The sequence below is a fragment of the Bombus fervidus genome, chromosome 15 (assembly GCF_041682495.2).
Source record: "Bombus fervidus isolate BK054 chromosome 15, iyBomFerv1, whole genome shotgun sequence".
Taxonomy (NCBI): Eukaryota; Metazoa; Arthropoda; class Insecta; order Hymenoptera; family Apidae; genus Bombus; species Bombus fervidus.
The window spans coordinates 2,175,689-2,195,791 of NC_091531.1; the positions used below are offsets into that span (position 1 = coordinate 2,175,689).

The window sequence follows — 20,103 nt, forward strand, 5'->3', positions numbered from 1 at the left end:
GCAATTGATCGTAAACCAGCTGGAGAAACCGGCTAAACTGGGGCAATAAGCAATGAGGTAACCCACGTGCGATTACATCACGAATCGCAAATATTATATCCACAGATGAATAGACCGTAGGCTTATCGTACCATCCATATTTCTGTGTCCAAAGTTTATGACTACATTTTACCAATGTCAGAAGCACCACGAAGACCCAACGGTCGAAGAGGTAGGTTGATTTAACTTCCCTTTGTTTTACACATTCGGTACTTCCAGTAACTTTTGAATTTTTATTTTTTTGGCAAGTACCACGTTCTCTTGGTTTTGTTTCTTCCTTTTTAAGTAATTATTATTATTCGATTTCTCTCTCACATCATACTTGTTTTCAAATGCAGATTTTATGATGCAGAGAGGCATAATATTGGATTCTTTGGAATTTAATAAGGCGTAACATTTAACTTTAGAATGAATAGTATAAGGTGTTAGATCTGGCTGTAAATCGTTTATGTGACGACGTACAGGTATCGCAGCTAAAGTTCCTTTACCAATACCTTGTAGGAATATCAAGATAAACCAATTTGTCACCATTAAGATTCTACCACGTAGCAATTTGCCGTCCGGGAATTGTATTTGCTTATTTTGTTTGGCACTTATTTTGTGCATTATTGACGATAACGTGGTCAATTCGACAAGCTCGTGTACGTAATTTATCCATATAATCGTCCCAGAAATTTTGTCCCCTATTTTTTTATTATCAGAGTAATGATTCTTAGACACTATACCTAGCAAGTTATTCTGTAATTGAACAACCAAACCATCAGCCGTAATTTTTTCAATCTTTCCAGTAACTCTCTGCCCTAATTTTACAGATGAAATTGGTCTGTTTTTGTAATATGAATTACTTGAAAGTTCTACTAATTTATTAAAATACAGGATCAATGTATCCAATGCTGCCACCATTCGACTTTTAGGATCAGATAGATCATCGTATATTTTCTTTAGCGACAATGTTAGTCCTAATTGTTGTTCTTTCTTGTTAATAGAAAATATTTTTGCCATTAAAATTTGGTTTGTGTGCAGTAGATTAAAATTACTAACGTTACTATAGGACACATATCCAAATGGCGTACATTCTGAAACTGGTAAAATTAGTCTTATACCATCTGGCTCCATATCTTTGATCGTACAAGGTATACAGTCTCCTATTTTCAGTTTCTCAAAATTCCTGTATCTTCCTTGAGTTACAATAGTCCTAGTTAAAATTAAATTAGGTACTGTAGCAAATACAAGAGCTGAAAGTGTATCACCAGGAACATATTTTGATGCCAGTAGAGCTGCAATCTCCATACAAGGTGACATGTGACCAGCTGGTAAAAATCCTGTACTAACAGTTTGTCCTTCATTTCTACTGATTCTTAAATATAACCCTTGAGTGGATGATTCTATTATTGTGCCTTCTACTTCTTCACCAATATCGAATGCTGCTTTTTCAACTTGTATGTCCTGATTAACCATTTTTACAGTTATCTCTCCCGAATCTGTGTTCACTGTTTGAACTTTTACCAAAATTGTTTGTCCAATCGAACAGTTCCAATTTACGTTAGATGTTTCCGTGTCGAGAGCAGTATGTGAAATCCAACCTTTAACATCCCCGAAGAACTTTACCAATATTCCACGCTTATGTATTTGAATGATAGTTGCGTGGTGTTTCGAGTCAATTTTCGCGTCTTGTATGTTCGCTAAAATGGGCAAGTCACTCGTTATTAAAGACCTTTTCAAAGTGAGATATACTTTTTTCCGGCCTATATGAACGAACAAGACTCTTGCTTCTACTTCTTCGTCGACTTTCAGCTTGTTTAAGGCACTTAAACCTTCGTCAGATATATGATCTGGTGCAATTTGTCCATTAAATTTACCAAGTTGTACATTAACGAAACCATTCACTTTGTCAATATCTGTAATCTTTACATTTACCATGTCGCCAGGTTTAAAATCAGACAATGAAAAGTACTTCTGTTCCAGCAGCGAACGCTGCATGGTACAGAGATAAATTCCATCTAACCAGCTGTATGATAATATTCTGCATTTATGTGTAGTACCAGGTGCAAATTTTTCAATGATTTTATTATATTCAACACCTGTTCTTTTCAAGGAAACGAATCCCCGTATTCCATTCTTAGTTAATTGTAGTACTATTCCACGAGATTCTCTGAATAGAACAGTAGCTCCTTCTACAACATCTCCAGGCTTAATAGTATTGTCTCTAGATTTATCTATCGTCGAGCTAAAGTATGCAAATTTGATGGTCGGCAAAATATATAATAATGTTCCAGTAATTGTCAGACTATTTGAATATTTAGATAAGGGCTCGTCTAAATATATTTGATTTATGAATCCTATATTGTTTTCATTTAATGAAACACATAAGCCATTAGACAACACTTTCTTTATAGAAAGATCAAATTTTGTGCCTGGCATCATGCTGTCCAATGATTTAATTTCTGTTTCACAAATAGTCTTAACAAGCTTCCGTTTCAAAGTTAATGTAATCGTCGATGTATTCTCATTATTTTTAACTTCTTTAACATAGCATAGAAGCTGTTTACCTGGAACTACATAAGACTTCTTAGTAATAATCGTTAGTTTTTTTCATAAATGTATATATTATTTAAATTTACTTACACAAACATTTTTCACTGCCACTTTCCTTAGTAGGAATAAACGCTCTTACGTTTATTAAACCTGTGTCTACCAGATAACCATGATCTTCTATACTACTAATAGTACATACTATTTTTGAGCCAATATCTAAATAAGCAACATCTAAACTTTGATTTATTAGACTGGGCTCAAGAGATATCGCAATTTGCAATATCTCTTGCGATTGTATAGCTTTTACATAACATACGACGTAATCTCCATAGGTATATAACTCAGGAAGGGACTTAAATTCGTTTGTCTCAGAATCCTGTGATTTGACAAAATTTTGCAACAAATTTGTGTAACATTCACTGATATCTGTAATTTGGGCACGACCTACTAAGCCGCCTGGCAAAGATATCAGCAAATCATAGTTTGTCACTTCAGAAATACATCCTAATACCACTAATCCTTCAGATATTGTTGCATATGATAATCGTTCTGCAGTGTTGGGAACAAAATTTGGTTCCTCTTCGTCTTGTTTCTTTGCCCTCTGTTTCTCACGATTCCTTTTACCAATTTTCTCATATTTGCCAAATAACTATTAACGTACAAATATTGAATAAGTAATTTTAAGATATTAAAATATGATGGATATATGTAATAAATTTACCAAATCTGATGCTTTCCTTTCTCGAACTTCTTTTCCACCTCTTAAAAGATTTTTCGACGTCATCTATGAAAAATAATTATGTTACTATTATATACATTATAAAAAGAAAATTTACAAAATCTGTAGAAATGTATAACTATAAAGTACCGAGATAAAGTATGTAGTTGGTGGGTCGTGCTAAATGCTGAAGAAACACTCGAGTATAGTTAACAATATATATTTATTAACAAATACTCTATATGTACACTTTGCGTAAAACTCGCGATTACTATGAGCGGTTCGCGATTACAAGTTGGACTTGGACACGATAGAAGTTATGATGATGATTGCTTAAGATGTGGAGGAACTCGGGTCAACTATTACTGCTAACTACCAACTATCGACTCTGACTGCCGTCTAACGACTGACATTCCGTCACGATGATGCTGCAGAGGAAAACTATGGTGGGATATGTCTAAGGATACGAGATCATCGGATTCGTCGAGAAAGGCCTTCGTTAAGAAAGTGGGGGATATGGACGTTGAAGAAGGATACTAACCGCCCTCGAGAGAAATTTGCTAGCGGGAAGTATCATACGTGAGAAAAGCAGATTTCCCGTATTTTTCTGGAGTAGATAATAAATTAAGGAATGTTAAAACTACAACATATTTGATCTGTTTGATGGACCTTGACTACAGAAATCCTAACATTTATGGCGGGTTCTTAAGCTAGTTGAAGGTATGCAATCATCTTGTCCGAGGGATAGAGCCTGCTTTGTATTGCAAGGAACAGAAACCGTTGGAAGGTTTATTGTCGAGTGCCGCTAGTAATTGTTTCACGTAGTTCAAACGTTTCGCAAGTAAAATGATAATGATAAAGTAAATAATATTTCCGATATGATAGACTATGTAAACTTTATTACACAAAATCAGCAGTATAAGCAGTATAATATAGAGAGTATAGAAACGCCAATATACATCGCTGCTCTGACACTAGAGAGGAAAGGAGAAAGAAAAAGCAAGAGAAACGAGATATAAGAAAACGAAGATAACCGAAGTTAAAAGTATGTTTACGTTCTGTCTACAATAGAAGCTATAAGCACGATCAGAGCGGCGATAAAGACTATTAAAAATAACTTTCTTTCGGATAAGATTGGATAATTAAGTAAAAAAGATTTATTTTTCAATAAGAAAAACTGGTAATTATTTACAAAGTGGACGATTTATCTGATTTCAATAACCTTTGATTTTTTTTTTTTTTTTGATACACCCGATTTCTCTCTCACACAATACTTCTTTACAAATGCAGATTTTATGATGCAGAGAGGTATACTATCGGATTCTTTGGAATTTAATAAGACGTAACATTTAACTTCAGTGTCAAGCTTTTCCTCGTTTCCCGTTATACAGGATGCCGAGTTCCCCGAAAGAGAATGTTTTCTTTTGGGGTAGAAAAATGGTTTTCCTTTTCGAAGGCCTTGCGTCGGGGTTTATTCTTTGACGACGTCCTGGCCTCGAACGTCGCAGTCGTCGAAACTTTCTTCGTGGCTATGAGCCGCTACAGTAGGAATTTCAAGGGAGCACTTGGTCAATAGATCCTGTGTGGTCAATGTACCCTAGACCTCCAGTGATAAGCTTTTCTTCGCTTTGTCATCTTTCAATATCCCTACTACGCACGTATTCGCAATCATCTGCTATTATTATTATATAAGCCTTCTTCCGATTATTTGACCGAAGAACGAAAGGGATATCGATGCACCATTAGACCTATTGAAGTTTCCCGACACTTTCGGCCTGTCAGCATCTACGCTTTATCGTGTATGTGTTTCGTCGGTCTTTTGTAAACAGTGTTCCAGCGATGCTTTACTATGTACCGAAGAAACCGTTGGAGAGATAATTGTTCTCTGCGGCCTAGTGCCGCTACAAATCTTTGAAAAATCGTATACGTCGGAAGATAAACGAAGGTAAGCTCATACATTTTTATTGTAAGTTAAAAATTTCTCGTCTCGTAACTTAACAGATTGATCGTGGGAAAGTTAACGGATCCACTCAAAATGTGTATTACTTACACAGAGTCTCGATATTCTACGACAATTGATATTACATACGATCTAAGAAAAACGAATTCTACACATTTTTTACTTATTTTTAACCTAACAATTGGGCTTATCGTAACGTAATAGAGCATGTATATCTATATGTATGCGTATAAGCATGTATATAAAATATACAAGATAGATATAGAAGATAAATGTGCATGTAGCTCATCCATTCTTGTAACAAAAAAGTCCTTGATATATTAAGGTAAGTACATACGTAATTCTTTGTGTAAAAAGTCGAAAATATGCTATTGCTGTCTTACGACTTTTCATAGAAATGATTCTTGTTTCGCGTTAATCCTGAATTTTCCAGAATCTAAGCCGAGTGAACAATCTCCAACTAAGGAAATTGTGCGATCAACGTAATTTTTCGTAGTTTGTAAAAGCGTTTTGCGAAGTATTGTTGTTAGTAATCAACTTCTTTAGTACTACATCAGAATGAGTATATATTTATTCAACAGCAATGAGCCACATAAATAAACTATAGTCGCTACAATCGAAGATACTCAGAACAACAGTCAACGCCCCATGGTATGTCAGAGACGAGGATATACGGAAAGACTTATAAATACCAACGGTCAACGAAGAAATCGGGAGGTACGTCGAAAAATACAAGGAAAGAACGGCGACACATCCAAACCAGCTGGCTGCTGAAGCGAACAAGACTCTCATAGAAAGAAGACTAAAAAGAAAACACTCCACTGACCTCAATAAAGAAATAAAATAGTCAAACTTGAAGACGGTATCCCGCGGGGAGTAGCCATCCACGTGTTATTTAGCAATTAAGTTAGAAAAATTAACCAAATGTCCAGCTGGACAAATTGTAAAGTAAAAATTAAATAATAAAAAAAAAAAACTATAATCGTATTCCCTTCGGACTCAAAAACGTACGGCCAACCTTCCAACGCATGATGGATACTGCGCTACGGGGATTAGTAGGAAGTAACTGTTTCGTATACCTAGACATCATAATATTCAGAAGCACCATCTAAGAGCATAACCGAAATCTAGCTATTATATTAGACAGACTACAAAATTTAGGATTAAAAATACAACCGGACAAATGCGAATTTTTGAAACCAGAGTTAGAATATCTAAGACAAGTAGTAACAAAAGAAGGAGTAAATTTCAATCCCAAAAAGATTCAGGCCGTGAAAGATTTTAAAATCGACCGACGAAACGATTGGGACGAAAACCTAAAACTAATATGTATGGGATATAATACTTCAGTATACGAAACGACCGGACATACCCCTTTCGAACTGACATTTGGACGACAAGCTAATACGCCATCCTCAACATCAAACACCCTCACCCTAACTAAAGAACAATTATTTAAGCTCTGGAAAAATCGATATAACGCCTATATAGTCAAAGTAAAATTACCGAATTAAACAAAAAGCGATATCAGGGAGATCAGATTCGAAAAATTATCAAAACGCAAACGATATTCCAAGTAAAAGATAAAGTATGGATACATAACGATCGCAAAACCAACAAACTAGACCACGAATAGCTAGGACTAAATAATTACAAAAAAGAAAAAAATGTATATAAGTTAGAACAGCGTTCGGAAAGGTAGAATTAATGAAAAATATTACTAAAGCATTACAGTTGGAGGAATCAGCCAACTTTTCACCCAAACCAACATCGCAAGATGGAATATTAAATAATGTGTTACAACAAAAAATGAATACGTACTATGTTTCGTTAAGCACTGAATCGGTATCTGTATTATGTTAATTTATATTACAAAACATATTAGGTTACAAAAATTTAATGTCACGATCGTGTCTTCGTTCAATGTTTCTCGTGTGACCGACATATTTCTCGTTTACGTTATTACAATACTCGTAGTAACTTTAATCCTCTGCGAAAAGCGCATCCCACCACAGCCATCAAAAATTTAATGTCACTTATTGATGAATATCGCGTTTGTAATATCGCGTAATGAATATTACGTGTAATGTCAATCGCACTTAATACTGATTAAGTATACAAAACTGTCAGTTAACTGAACCCTGACAAACTAATTTCAACTCATTAATCGGCGTGATTTATAATTACGAAATTTTAATTAACTTGTTCTTGACTGAAGAATAACTCCTGAATTAACTATTTGATTGATTATAACTGTATGACTGACTATGTACGGTTGATGAATATTAACTATTGGATGATTGACAATCATTACCGAATGAATGACGAATACCAACTGACTCTCTGTATTGTTGTCAATTCAAAGAAAGCGTTTCGCTCTTTAGCTAGAAAATAAAGTAAACTATGTATATTATCGCTAATCAAGATTTTGGCTTAAAGTTAAATCTTTAAGAGAGCTACATTTGAAGAGATTTTGTTTGGCAAATACATTAGCTCTACCACGAAAAAAGAATAGTTTAGCTTCGCGTAAGGAAATGTTAGTATACTGTGCACCTTGTAATATGTAACGCTAGATCTATTAACTTTATGAATTAAAAATATTTGAATAGATTACCATCTGTGCGGACTGCGATTTTCACGACACATTTCATTGAATATATTTAAAAAATAGGTTTGATATTACCACGTAGAAATTTAATTACGACAAATACTCTATACCGTCGATTCTCAACAAACAACTGATTAGAAGAGCATTATTGTTTTTTTTTTTTTTTTTTTTTATTTATCTAATTTGTACTTTACAATTTGTCCAGCTGGACATTCGGTAAATGTTTCTAGCTGACTGGTATTGACTCGCTGCTAGTGTCCTCTCATTCTTCGGCATTTTACAAGTGTTCTAAAAATAAGTACTACCTCTTCTAATGTCAAACAATGAATAATAAATATCTACACATTAATTATAAAATGTCATTAAAATTCTTACTATTATTTTGGATTATCCTGCAGGTACATATGTTAGTAGAAAAACATATTAACCAATATCAACCTTGTAAACAATTATAATATAAAGCGATATAAATGTTTATGTTAACGAATAAATAAAAATTATTTACTCTCACTAATACACGCTTAATTGAAAACAAAATATAGTTACAAAGATTTTGTTTTTCAATAGGTCTTTTCTAAATGTGAATTTTGTACACGTATTTAATTTATAAATATATTCATTATAAAAAAGTTTCTGCTGAAATGCGAGCCAATCGTTTCCTTTGGTTCAACAAAACGAAATAGTACGCCTTTTATTTTAAATTGCGTGTTTTGCCCACGATAGTTAATTATGTAAAAGAATTTGGAAAGAAAATTGGTTTGCATGATAAAACGGACATAAGTAATAGTACAGCTATTTGTCATATTTATTAGTAATTATAACAAGTATTAAACGTTTCTGTATTAAACGTCAATAAATGTCGTAGTGCTTATGGCCGGCCGTGTGTGTATGCAGTGTATATATGCATTGTTTCTTCGCTTCTTAACGGTTCACGCGTACGCCACAGCCGCGCTATAATGTACTTCCCCTCTCATCCTACACGAACGAAGCCGATCCAAAATATTCTAATTTTTGAATGGGAAAAAAATTTCCATTCCGGTTGATTATTGATATACAATGTTGACAGTCAATTGTCGTGGAATGGGATCCAATTTTCGAAGTATGCGTCAAAAGTTGAAAGCTGTAACTCGGGAAGCTTTACTGCAATGGATACGGAGACGTGAGATGTTAGAAATGGTTTGACACCGTTGTGATTTTTGTTCAGCGTGAAGGTGACATTTTGGAGGCCACGGCCATCTAGACAATAACCAGATAGTGTCCCAGGCCTAGAAGATAGAAAGAGGATAGCCATTTCTGACAGATACCCAGGGACAACCCTTCCAGAGGGACCAAACCTTAGTCTATAAATCTTCCCAAAATCAGCACTCCACACACTCTGTTATAGTATTCTGAACAATTTTACATAGATTATCATATCTAAAGTCTCAATATTTCACTTTAATTGTGAAACGTTCAAACTAATAATAAACGTGAAATAATTCAGAATAATTGATTAGTAATTAAGGAAACAACCGATAATCTATTAATTTCACGATTTTCTATATCTTCTACGTGACAAAGGTATCTGTTGACTAGTGAAAAGGCTGCATAGTACCAAATGTCTAATCTTATTCTTCATAGCATTCCAGTGTTGAATTTGTTTCCATAGTGTTGAACCGTGGATGATAATCGACAAATTATAAAAAAAATAACAAAAAAGTAAATTTTTGTAACTATAAAGAAGAAAAAGCAAATTATAAATAAAAATAAAAAAAAACATTTCTATAATCTTGTCGTTAAACTGCGGAAAAAATGAGATATGTAACGACAAGAACTAGCTGCAAACAAGCAAGATGAAAAATTTATTAATTTGTCTGCATAAACAATGACGTTTTTTCTCACAGTTGAACAAAGAAAGAAAATTTTTTCTCTATTTCTGTATATTACTTCATATTTATGCTACAAATTTTAAATGCAGATACTTGTATTTGAAAGTATGGAATAATTATTCTATTTTTCAGAATACTTTATCTTCTTTTTCCGCATTAATATTTTAACGACTAATAAATGAAAATAAACATACATATTTTTTAAAGTGTTCTGATGTAACAGTTCCATAGAGTAACGCAATTCCTTCGGGAAATACAAAGGATAACGCTTAAATTAACAGCACGCTCAGATATGGTGCGTACTCTCGACTGACGTGCTCTTATGAAGAAGTTTGAAGCGAACAATGTGTCACGTAAAATAAAAAAGAGAGAATTTATTTCTTAACACTTGGTTTACACTAACTACAATTTACTTCTGAACTCCAGTCGTGACTTTCCGAGACTGAAGCTCTTACAATTTGACTTTCGATCGGATCTGTTTCTTTTTTCTCTGTCATCCCACAATATCCCCACTATCCACGCGTTCGTTAGGCGTCCTTGACCGTTGCCACGCACGCCTTCGTTTCGAACATTCGACGGAAGAACCGTTGGAATACTGGTGACTCATTAGGCACTTCGGCGATATACTTAGTCGCCGAGTGCCGCCACATCTTTATCTCCGTTATCAGTTCATCGGGTTTGAAGTATGCCGGTCGTGACAAATGCATACTGTTTATTTTTTAATTATTATTATTTAATTTATACTTTACAACTTGTCCAGCTGGACATTCGGTAAATTTTTCTAGTTTAATTGCTATATAACATGTGGATGGCTACCCCCAGCGGGATACCATCTTCGAGTTTGACTATTTCATTTCTTTAGTGAGGTCAGTAGGGTGTTTTCTTTTTAGTCTTCTTTCTATGAGTTTTGTTCGCTTCAGCAGCTAGCTGGTTTGGATGTGTTGCCGTCCTTTCCTTGTATTTTTCTGCGTACAAGCCGATTTCTTCTCTGACCGTTGGTATTGTTAAGTCTTTACGTATATCCTCGTCTCTGACATACCATGGGGCGTTGACTATTGTTCTCAGTATCTTCGATTGTACATTGATGGTGCATTGACCACACAGGATCTATTGACCAAGTGCTCCCTTGAAATTCCTACTCATAGCGGCTCATAGCCACGAAGAAAGTTTCGACGACTGCGACGTTCGAGGCCAGGACGTCGTCAAAGAATAAACCCCGACGCAAGGCCTTCGAAAAGGAAAACCATTTTTCTACCCCAAAAGAAAACATTCTCTTTCGGGGAACTCGGCATCCTGTATAACGGGAAACGAGGAAAAGCTTGACACTGAAGTTAAATGTTACGTCTTATTAAATTCCAAAGAATCCGATAGTATACCTCTCTGCATCATAAAATCTGCATTTGTAAAGAAGTATTGTGTGAGAGAGAAATCGGGTGTATCAAAAAAAAAAAAAAAAATCAAAGGTTATTGAAATCAGATAAATCGTCCACTTTGTAAATAATTACCAGTTTTTCTTATTGAAAAATAAATCTTTTTTACTTAATTATCCAATCTTATCCGAAAGAAAGTTATTTTTAATAGTCTTTATCGCCGCTCTGATCGTGCTTATAGCTTCTATTGTAGACAGAACGTAAACATACTTTTAACTTCGGTTATCTTCGTTTTCTTATATCTCGTTTCTCTTGCTTTTTCTTTCTCCTTTCCTCTCTAGTGTCAGAGCAGCGATGTATATTGGCGTTTCTATACTCTCTATATTATACTGCTTATACTGCTGATTTTGTGTAATAAAGTTTACATAGTCTATCATATCGGAAATATTATTTACTTTATCATTATCATTTTACTTGCGAAACGTTTGAACTACGTGAAACAATTACTAGCGGCACTCGACAATAAACCTTCCAACGGTTTCTGTTCCTTGCAATACAAAGCAGGCTCTATCCCTCGGACAAGATGATTGCATACCTTCAACTAGCTTAAGAACCCGCCATAAATGTTAGGATTTCTGTAGTCAAGGTCCATCAAACAGATCAAATATGTTGTAGTTTTAACATTCCTTAATTTATTATCTACTCCAGAAAAATACGGGAAATCTGCTTTTCTCACGTATGATACTTCCCGCTAGCAAATTTCTCTCGAGGGCGGTTAGTATCCTTCTTCAACGTCCATATCCCCCACTTTCTTAACGAAGGCCTTTCTCGACGAATCCGATGATCTCGTATCCTTAGACATATCCCACCATAGTTTTCCTCTGCAGCATCATCGTGACGGAATGTCAGTCGTTAGACGGCAGTCAGAGTCGATAGTTGGTAGTTAGCAGTAATAGTTGACCCGAGTTCCTCCACATCTTAAGCAATCATCATCATAACTTCTATCGTGTCCAAGTCCAACTTGTAATCGCGAACCGCTCATAGTAATCGCGAGTTTTACGCAAAGTGTACATATAGAGTATTTGTTAATAAATATATATTGTTAACTATACTCGAGTGTTTCTTCAGCATTTAGCACGACCCACCAACTACATACTTTATCTCGGTACTTTATAGTTATACATTTCTACAGATTTTGTAAATTTTCTTTTTATAATGTATATAATAGTAACATAATTATTTTTCATAGATGACGTCGAAAAATCTTTTAAGAGGTGGAAAAGAAGTTCGAGAAAGGAAAGCATCAGATTTGGTAAATTTATTACATATATCCATCATATTTTAATATCTTAAAATTACTTATTCAATATTTGTACGTTAATAGTTATTTGGCAAATATGAGAAAATTGGTAAAAGGAATCGTGAGAAACAGAGGGCAAAGAAACAAGACGAAGAGGAACCAAATTTTGTTCCCAACACTGCAGAACGATTATCATATGCAACAATATCTGAAGGATTAGTGGTATTAGGATGTATTTCTGAAGTGACAAACTATGATTTGCTGATATCTTTGCCAGGCGGCTTAGTAGGTCGTGCCCAAATTACAGATATCAGTGAATGTTACACAAATTTGTTGCAAAATTTTGTCAAATCACAGGATTCTGAGACAAACGAATTTAAGTCCCTTCCTGAGTTATATACCTATGGAGATTACGTCGTATGTTATGTAAAAGCTATACAATCGCAAGAGATATTGCAAATTGCGATATCTCTTGAGCCCAGTCTAATAAATCAAAGTTTAGATGTTGCTTATTTAGATATTGGCTCAAAAATAGTATGTACTATTAGTAGTATAGAAGATCATGGTTATCTGGTAGACACAGGTTTAATAAACGTAAGAGCGTTTATTCCTACTAAGGAAAGTGGCAGTGAAAAATGTTTGTGTAAGTAAATTTAAATAATATATACATTTATGAAAAAAACTAACGATTATTACTAAGAAGTCTTATGTAGTTCCAGGTAAACAGCTTCTATGCTATGTTAAAGAAGTTAAAAATAATGAGAATACATCGACGATTACATTAACTTTGAAACGGAAGCTTGTTAAGACTATTTGTGAAACAGAAATTAAATCATTGGACAGCATGATGCCAGGCACAAAATTTGATCTTTCTATAAAGAAAGTGTTGTCTAATGGCTTATGTGTTTCATTAAATGAAAACAATATAGGATTCATAAATCAAATATATTTAGACGAGCCCTTATCTAAATATTCAAATAGTCTGACAATTACTGGAACATTATTATATATTTTGCCGACCATCAAATTTGCATACTTTAGCTCGACGATAGATAAATCTAGAGACAATACTATTAAGCCTGGAGATGTTGTAGAAGGAGCTACTGTTCTATTCAGAGAATCTCGTGGAATAGTACTACAATTAACTAAGAATGGAATACGGGGATTCGTTTCCTTGAAAAGAACAGGTGTTGAATATAATAAAATCATTGAAAAATTTGCACCTGGTACTACACATAAATGCAGAATATTATCATACAGCTGGTTAGATGGAATTTATCTCTGTACCATGCAGCGTTCGCTGCTGGAACAGAAGTACTTTTCATTGTCTGATTTTAAACCTGGCGACATGGTAAATGTAAAGATTACAGATATTGACAAAGTGAATGGTTTCGTTAATGTACAACTTGGTAAATTTAATGGACAAATTGCACCAGATCATATATCTGACGAAGGTTTAAGTGCCTTAAACAAGCTGAAAGTCGACGAAGAAGTAGAAGCAAGAGTCTTGTTCGTTCATATAGGCCGGAAAAAAGTATATCTCACTTTGAAAAGGTCTTTAATAACGAGTGACTTGCCCATTTTAGCGAACATACAAGACGCGAAAATTGACTCGAAACACCACGCAACTATCATTCAAATACATAAGCGTGGAATATTGGTAAAGTTCTTCGGGGATGTTAAAGGTTGGATTTCACATACTGCTCTCGACACGGAAACATCTAACGTAAATTGGAACTGTTCGATTGGACAAACAATTTTGGTAAAAGTTCAAACAGTGAACACAGATTCGGGAGAGATAACTGTAAAAATGGTTAATCAGGACATACAAGTTGAAAAAGCAGCATTCGATATTGGTGAAGAAGTAGAAGGCACAATAATAGAATCATCCACTCAAGGGTTATATTTAAGAATCAGTAGAAATGAAGGACAAACTGTTAGTACAGGATTTTTACCAGCTGGTCACATGTCACCTTGTATGGAGATTGCAGCTCTACTGGCATCAAAATATGTTCCTGGTGATACACTTTCAGCTCTTGTATTTGCTACAGTACCTAATTTAATTTTAACTAGGACTATTGTAACTCAAGGAAGATACAGGAATTTTGAGAAACTGAAAATAGGAGACTGTATACCTTGTACGATCAAAGATATGGAGCCAGATGGTATAAGACTAATTTTACCAGTTTCAGAATGTACGCCATTTGGATATGTGTCCTATAGTAACGTTAGTAATTTTAATCTACTGCACACAAACCAAATTTTAATGGCAAAAATATTTTCTATTAACAAGAAAGAACAACAATTAGGACTAACATTGTCGCTAAAGAAAATATACGATGATCTATCTGATCCTAAAAGTCGAATGGTGGCAGCATTGGATACATTGATCCTGTATTTTAATAAATTAGTAGAACTTTCAAGTAATTCATATTACAAAAACAGACCAATTTCATCTGTAAAATTAGGGCAGAGAGTTACTGGAAAGATTGAAAAAATTACGGCTGATGGTTTGGTTGTTCAATTACAGAATAACTTGCTAGGTATAGTGTCTAAGAATCATTACTCTGATAATAAAAAAATAGGGGACAAAATTTCTGGGACGATTATATGGATAAATTACGTACACGAGCTTGTCGAATTGACCACGTTATCGTCAATAATGCACAAAATAAGTGCCAAACAAAATAAGCAAATACAATTCCCGGACGGCAAATTGCTACGTGGTAGAATCTTAATGGTGACAAATTGGTTTATCTTGATATTCCTACAAGGTATTGGTAAAGGAACTTTAGCTGCGATACCTGTACGTCGTCACATAAACGATTTACAGCCAGATCTAACACCTTATACTATTCATTCTAAAGTTAAATGTTACGCCTTATTAAATTCCAAAGAATCCAATATTATGCCTCTCTGCATCATAAAATCTGCATTTGAAAACAAGTATGATGTGAGAGAGAAATCGAATAATAATAATTACTTAAAAAGGAAGAAACAAAACCAAGAGAACGTGGTACTTGCCAAAAAAATAAAAATTCAAAAGTTACTGGAAGTACCGAATGTGTAAAACAAAGGGAAGTTAAATCAACCTACCTCTTCGACCGTTGGGTCTTCGTGGTGCTTCTGACATTGGTAAAATGTAGTCATAAACTTTGGACACAGAAATATGGATGGTACGATAAGCCTACGGTCTATTCATCTGTGGATATAATATTTGCGATTCGTGATGTAATCGCACGTGGGTTACCTCATTGCTTATTGCCCCAGTTTAGCCGGTTTCTCCAGCTGGTTTACGATCAATTGCCTGCAACCTGTGAAGCAAAAAAATCAGACTGCACAAGAATTTTGTAGGTAAATCTGTCTTATACTATTCATTCTAAAATAGAACGATATATCTCATTAAGTTCCTCGGAATAAAATATTATGCCCATTTGCATGGTAAGGTTTGCATTTGAAAAGAAATACTCTGTAGAAGACAAGTTGTGCGATAATAATAACTTTAAAAAAGTTGATATTTTTAATTTCATAGAGTGCTTATTTCATAAATGAATTTATAGGAATGTCCTGAAGAAAGCACTTGTTTAAACATCACTATGTAAAAGCATGAGAATCTCGTTCAAAATGTATATCCAGTTTGAAGAGCAGTGTGGTATTCAGAAAGGTCTGGTTTGTGTTCAGCAAATATTTATACAATATGAAGAGAAGCGAGGTAACGAAGATAATAAAATATTTTGACACATTACTTTACAGGATGTCAGCAACAACTTAATACACAATATCTAAGAATATTTTGAAAATTTACTTCTATTTTATGGCTACAGATGCAAAAACATACTGTTAATATTGATATATACAGTGGCTTGGTAAAGTATTTACATAAGTCACAGAAAACTTTAATATTCATATTGTGTGTTGTATATAAAACATTTTGTTAGCACCATGATAATATTGTCCTATTTATATTGCCAATTTGAAAATATATATAAAAGTTGCAGGATATTTAATGTAAACTTATTGTTACTTCGGCCGGCTCTCTACCTAGACCAGGCCACATACCGCCGGCTGGCTGGCAATCAGATGTCCGCACATCCTCACGGCGTACTCTCAATAGCCTCAAGGACCCATCATAAATTTTAGCAATTTCCAGCTAAGGCCCTTCAGATCCAACAAACACCTCTTTAGTAATTCGTTTTCTAACAGTTTACTGTTTACTACGGGAAGATTCGGGAAAGTTCGTTTTCTCACGTATGATGCTTCCCACTCGCCACTTTCTCTCAGTGACAGTTAGCCCCTTTCTCACCCACCAACCTCGAAAATTAACCAATTACCAACGAAGCCTATTTCCTTCACTATCATAGCGAAACCCTGTCTTTAATGAATCAGCTCATCTGATGTCCGTGGATCCACCCATCACAAGTTTTCCTTCGCAGCATCATTTTCATAGAGAGTTAGTTGCTCTTTCGTTTTCGACCATTCAAACTTGCGTTATTCTACTCGAACTCAGAAATTACAATTACTCTCTAGCAACTCATATTTAGTTTGTACATAAGCTGTTATAATAAACTGTAACTTGTAATTTGTTATATCAGTGTCATATTCAATTTAACCACCTCTATTATCCTAACCGAAATAGGTGATCGATCATTTCGTGGCGTCGATTATTCTAATCGTAACGGGAATTTACGACTCCCGTTGACGCGGTTCCTCGCAATCGCGTCTCTCCGCGAACGATCGAAACAGATGGCTTAGAACAGGAAATAAGCAGAAACCAAGCCCCAGAAAATCAGCTACATCAAACAAATATATTACCCCGTGTAAATAAAAATCCTATCCCAATCGAAACCATAGCCCAACTAAACATAATAAACGTTATCGAAGATTTCAAAAAAAGCATACTCAAAGCCTTACATGAACAACAAACACAATTGAACGAACTGAAACAATCATTAAAAACACACGAAGAAAGGATTGACCTATCATCATCATTATCAATGGTATAGAAGATGACTAACCCAAATCCACCAAATCAACAATTACAGAAAAGAACGAGTCATTTAAACTTAAAACATCTGAAAATAATTTCAATAAATGCCAACTCCCCAATTTCTAACCAAACAAGATATAGTATGCTAACCCTACTAAATAAAGAAACCCCCGATATCGTACTTATCTCAGAAACAAAATTAAACAAAATACACAAAATACATTTCAAAAACTACTCCCTTGTAAGACAAGACGGACCGAACACAACACAAGGTGGAGGGACAGCAATCCTCATAAAAAATCCGCTGAACTTCAAAATAATCCTACGTTACAAAATAACGAGTTTTAAAATCCTAGAAACGACGGTCATAAAAAATAAAGATAAATAATAATAAAAACTTATTTATCAGATTATCCGGAAAGTTCTTTTCGTTTTTTAAATAGGAGGTAAGTAGAAAATATATTTCCTTCTGTGTACCTTTCTTAAATAATGTATGATCCTTTCTCTTCTATCACCTTTTGCCATCTCTCCGGGAGTCTCATAATGCCATTTTTCCAAAATTCTCTTGGCTTACTTTTAAAATATTCTTCGAAGCCGATTTTCACTTAGTTTACTGATTTGAATTTTCTATTGCGAAGAAAATTCTTTAGGGAGAAGAACAAATAATAGTCCGATGGTACAAAGTCTGGAGAGTATGGAGGATGTGGTAAAATGTTCCAATCAAACTTTAGAAGTTTCGTTCGCACCGCTAAAGAAACGTGTGGCCTCGCGTTATCGTGGTGGAATACGACGCCACGTCTGTTCACCCCTTCAAGACGTTTTGTGATAATGGTCTCCTCAAGTTTTTCGAGTTGGGTGCAATATTTTTTGCTGTTGATCGTTTGCTCTTCCGGAAGTAATTCGTAGTAGTGGATACCTTTACAGTCCCACCAAATTGAAAGCAGCACCTTCTTCGGGTGAAGTCCAGGTCTTGCTACCGTTGGAGGACACTTATCTCGACTCCAAGAGAATCCAACTTCCCTCCCCAGTAATTAACTTTTTTAAAAATGGCTCTCTTTTCTTGCATTGAATTAACAAATCGCATGTCGAGATTCGATTCAGGAGATTGTTCTCCGTCAGTTGATGCGGACCCACACTTCGTAGGGATTAAGGTACCCAAGCTTTTTTAAATGTTCATGAATCGTTGTTCGCGGAATACTTAAAGCATCTGCTATCTCACGAACAAGCCTTGATAAGGTCAGTATCAGTGATGGATGGACGTCCGCTGCGATCTTCATCTTTCAGATAAAAATTTCCGGCTCTAAACCTCCTAAACCAATTCTGAACTGTTTGAACAGTTATAGACCAAATACCATAAACGTCACAAATCTCCTTTGCAAAGTTTTTAGGCGTACTGTCGTTTTTAAAACAGTGAAACATAACGTGACGAAAATGCATCTTTTGCTTTTCCATCTTTCACAACGCAAGAAACACTCGATACACTTTCTACTAACGTCGAGAACTGTTCTCTTGCCATAGCAGGGGATAACAAGTGACCACACGATTGACGGTAGAGTGATCTGGTGGTTTGTTCACTTAAGCGGAACGAGAGAAGGTTCCGAGCGGCGAACGCGAAAACAACTTTCTGGACGACCTAATATTTATTGATTTATATTTTTATCTATTTTCATATACACATATGAAAATATCTACAAATTACTTCGTGTTTGCCCACGTCTCCGGACATGTGTTTCTTTTTGACTTTAGAAATGAATCTGTTTCTTTCAGAATTGTTCTAGTTCCTTGTTCGAAAATGATTAAAATATGGCAACGTAGTGATGAGAAGTTTTCATTCAGAGAAAACAATTTACGATACTCTTGAGAAATTAAGCAGCAACAGACAAAATATTTGCGAAGATACTTCCAAAAGCAAGGATATGATATGGAAAAACTCTGGCTATTCACCAGAAGTGTTTAAAATACATTCAAACCTCTTTTGTACACACATATATATTTATTTATTTATACATTTTCAGATACACATATACAAATCTATTTTAATTGATTTCATCAGATGTTACCTTATACCAATTTATCTGTCCAATTCATATCTTAACGGTCCAGTAATCTAGTTTTCTATTTTATAGTTTTTTATTTTTTATACTCTTATATTTTATATTTTTATTTTTCATAGTTTTATTTTTATAGTTTTTATTTTATTTCACTTCGTAAATTTACTATAATCTGTACGTATTATTTCGCATCCATTTATACTGACTTATAATTATATTCAATTATTCGGACAGCACCGTAAGTCCAAAGAATACATGTTCATGGTCAGTTTATATCTAAACGTCCTACGTTCATTTTAGACATCCCTAGGATATTCGCAAGACTTAAATTCCACAAGTTTTAGAAGCATCCGTATTTTAAGTCTTACGAATGTTCTTGGGATTTCGTTTCGGAGTTTCTAAATTTTGGATATTCTGGAGAAAGAACTAAATATCAAATATTTTAAGAATAACCGTTTCGCAGATTTTACAGATGGTTAAATTGTTGATATCGATAAGACATTCATTGCGAAAAAAAACAAGACGTCCATTTCCGAAAATTTTTGCAATTTCCATAAAGTTTCCGTGTTTAGTTTATACACGTACTAAAAATTCTAGTTGCAAAAAGTACTAAATTGTAATAAATAGTTTAAATTTTAATCGGGAAAGATCGTGGTCCAATATATAT

At 34.6% G+C, this 20,103-nt stretch overlaps 2 protein-coding genes and 1 long non-coding RNA gene across 3 annotated transcripts; 2 read left to right on the plus strand and 1 right to left on the minus strand.

The window, feature by feature from the left end:
* Nucleotides 1-2: 2 nt before the first annotated feature.
* Nucleotides 3-3,597, minus strand: LOC139995152 (protein RRP5 homolog). The gene is made up of 4 exons (XM_072018363.1): nucleotides 3,443-3,597; nucleotides 3,296-3,358; nucleotides 2,665-3,223; nucleotides 3-2,594 (listed from the first exon to the last, which is right to left on the minus strand). The coding sequence occupies exons 2-4, from the start codon at nucleotides 3,356-3,358 to the stop codon at nucleotides 238-240; spliced, it is 2,979 nt and encodes a 992-aa protein (XP_071874464.1). The 5' UTR covers nucleotides 3,443-3,597; the 3' UTR covers nucleotides 3-237.
* An 8,511-nt stretch (nucleotides 3,598-12,108) lies between these two features.
* LOC139994743 (protein RRP5 homolog) lies at nucleotides 12,109-15,755 on the plus strand. The gene is made up of 4 exons (XM_072017658.1): nucleotides 12,109-12,263; nucleotides 12,348-12,410; nucleotides 12,483-13,041; nucleotides 13,112-15,755. The coding sequence occupies exons 2-4, from the start codon at nucleotides 12,348-12,350 to the stop codon at nucleotides 15,466-15,468; spliced, it is 2,979 nt and encodes a 992-aa protein (XP_071873759.1). The 5' UTR covers nucleotides 12,109-12,263; the 3' UTR covers nucleotides 15,469-15,755.
* LOC139994744 (uncharacterized) lies at nucleotides 15,754-17,132 on the plus strand. The gene is made up of 3 exons (XR_011801704.1): nucleotides 15,754-15,839; nucleotides 15,959-16,062; nucleotides 16,152-17,132. It is a non-coding gene; the product is annotated as an uncharacterized lncRNA (long non-coding RNA).
* The last annotated feature ends 2,971 nt before the right edge of the window (nucleotides 17,133-20,103 follow it).

What these genes read in the sequence shown, in the direction of transcription:
- LOC139995152 (XM_072018363.1), bottom strand. Translation starts at nt 3,358, where the DNA reads ATGACGTCGAAAAATCTTTTAAGAGGTGGAAAAGAAGTTCGAGAAAGG. An exon ending in AAAGGAAAGCATCAGATTTG is followed by an intron (nt 3,224 to 3,295) that starts GTAAATTTATTA and finishes GTACGTTAATAG; the next exon opens with TTATTTGGCAAATATGAGAA. An exon ending in TGGCAGTGAAAAATGTTTGT is followed by an intron (nt 2,595 to 2,664) that starts GTAAGTAAATTT and finishes AGTCTTATGTAG; the next exon opens with TTCCAGGTAAACAGCTTCTA.
- LOC139994743 (XM_072017658.1), top strand. Translation starts at nt 12,348, where the DNA reads ATGACGTCGAAAAATCTTTTAAGAGGTGGAAAAGAAGTTCGAGAAAGG. An exon ending in AAAGGAAAGCATCAGATTTG is followed by an intron (nt 12,411 to 12,482) that starts GTAAATTTATTA and finishes GTACGTTAATAG; the next exon opens with TTATTTGGCAAATATGAGAA. An exon ending in TGGCAGTGAAAAATGTTTGT is followed by an intron (nt 13,042 to 13,111) that starts GTAAGTAAATTT and finishes AGTCTTATGTAG; the next exon opens with TTCCAGGTAAACAGCTTCTA.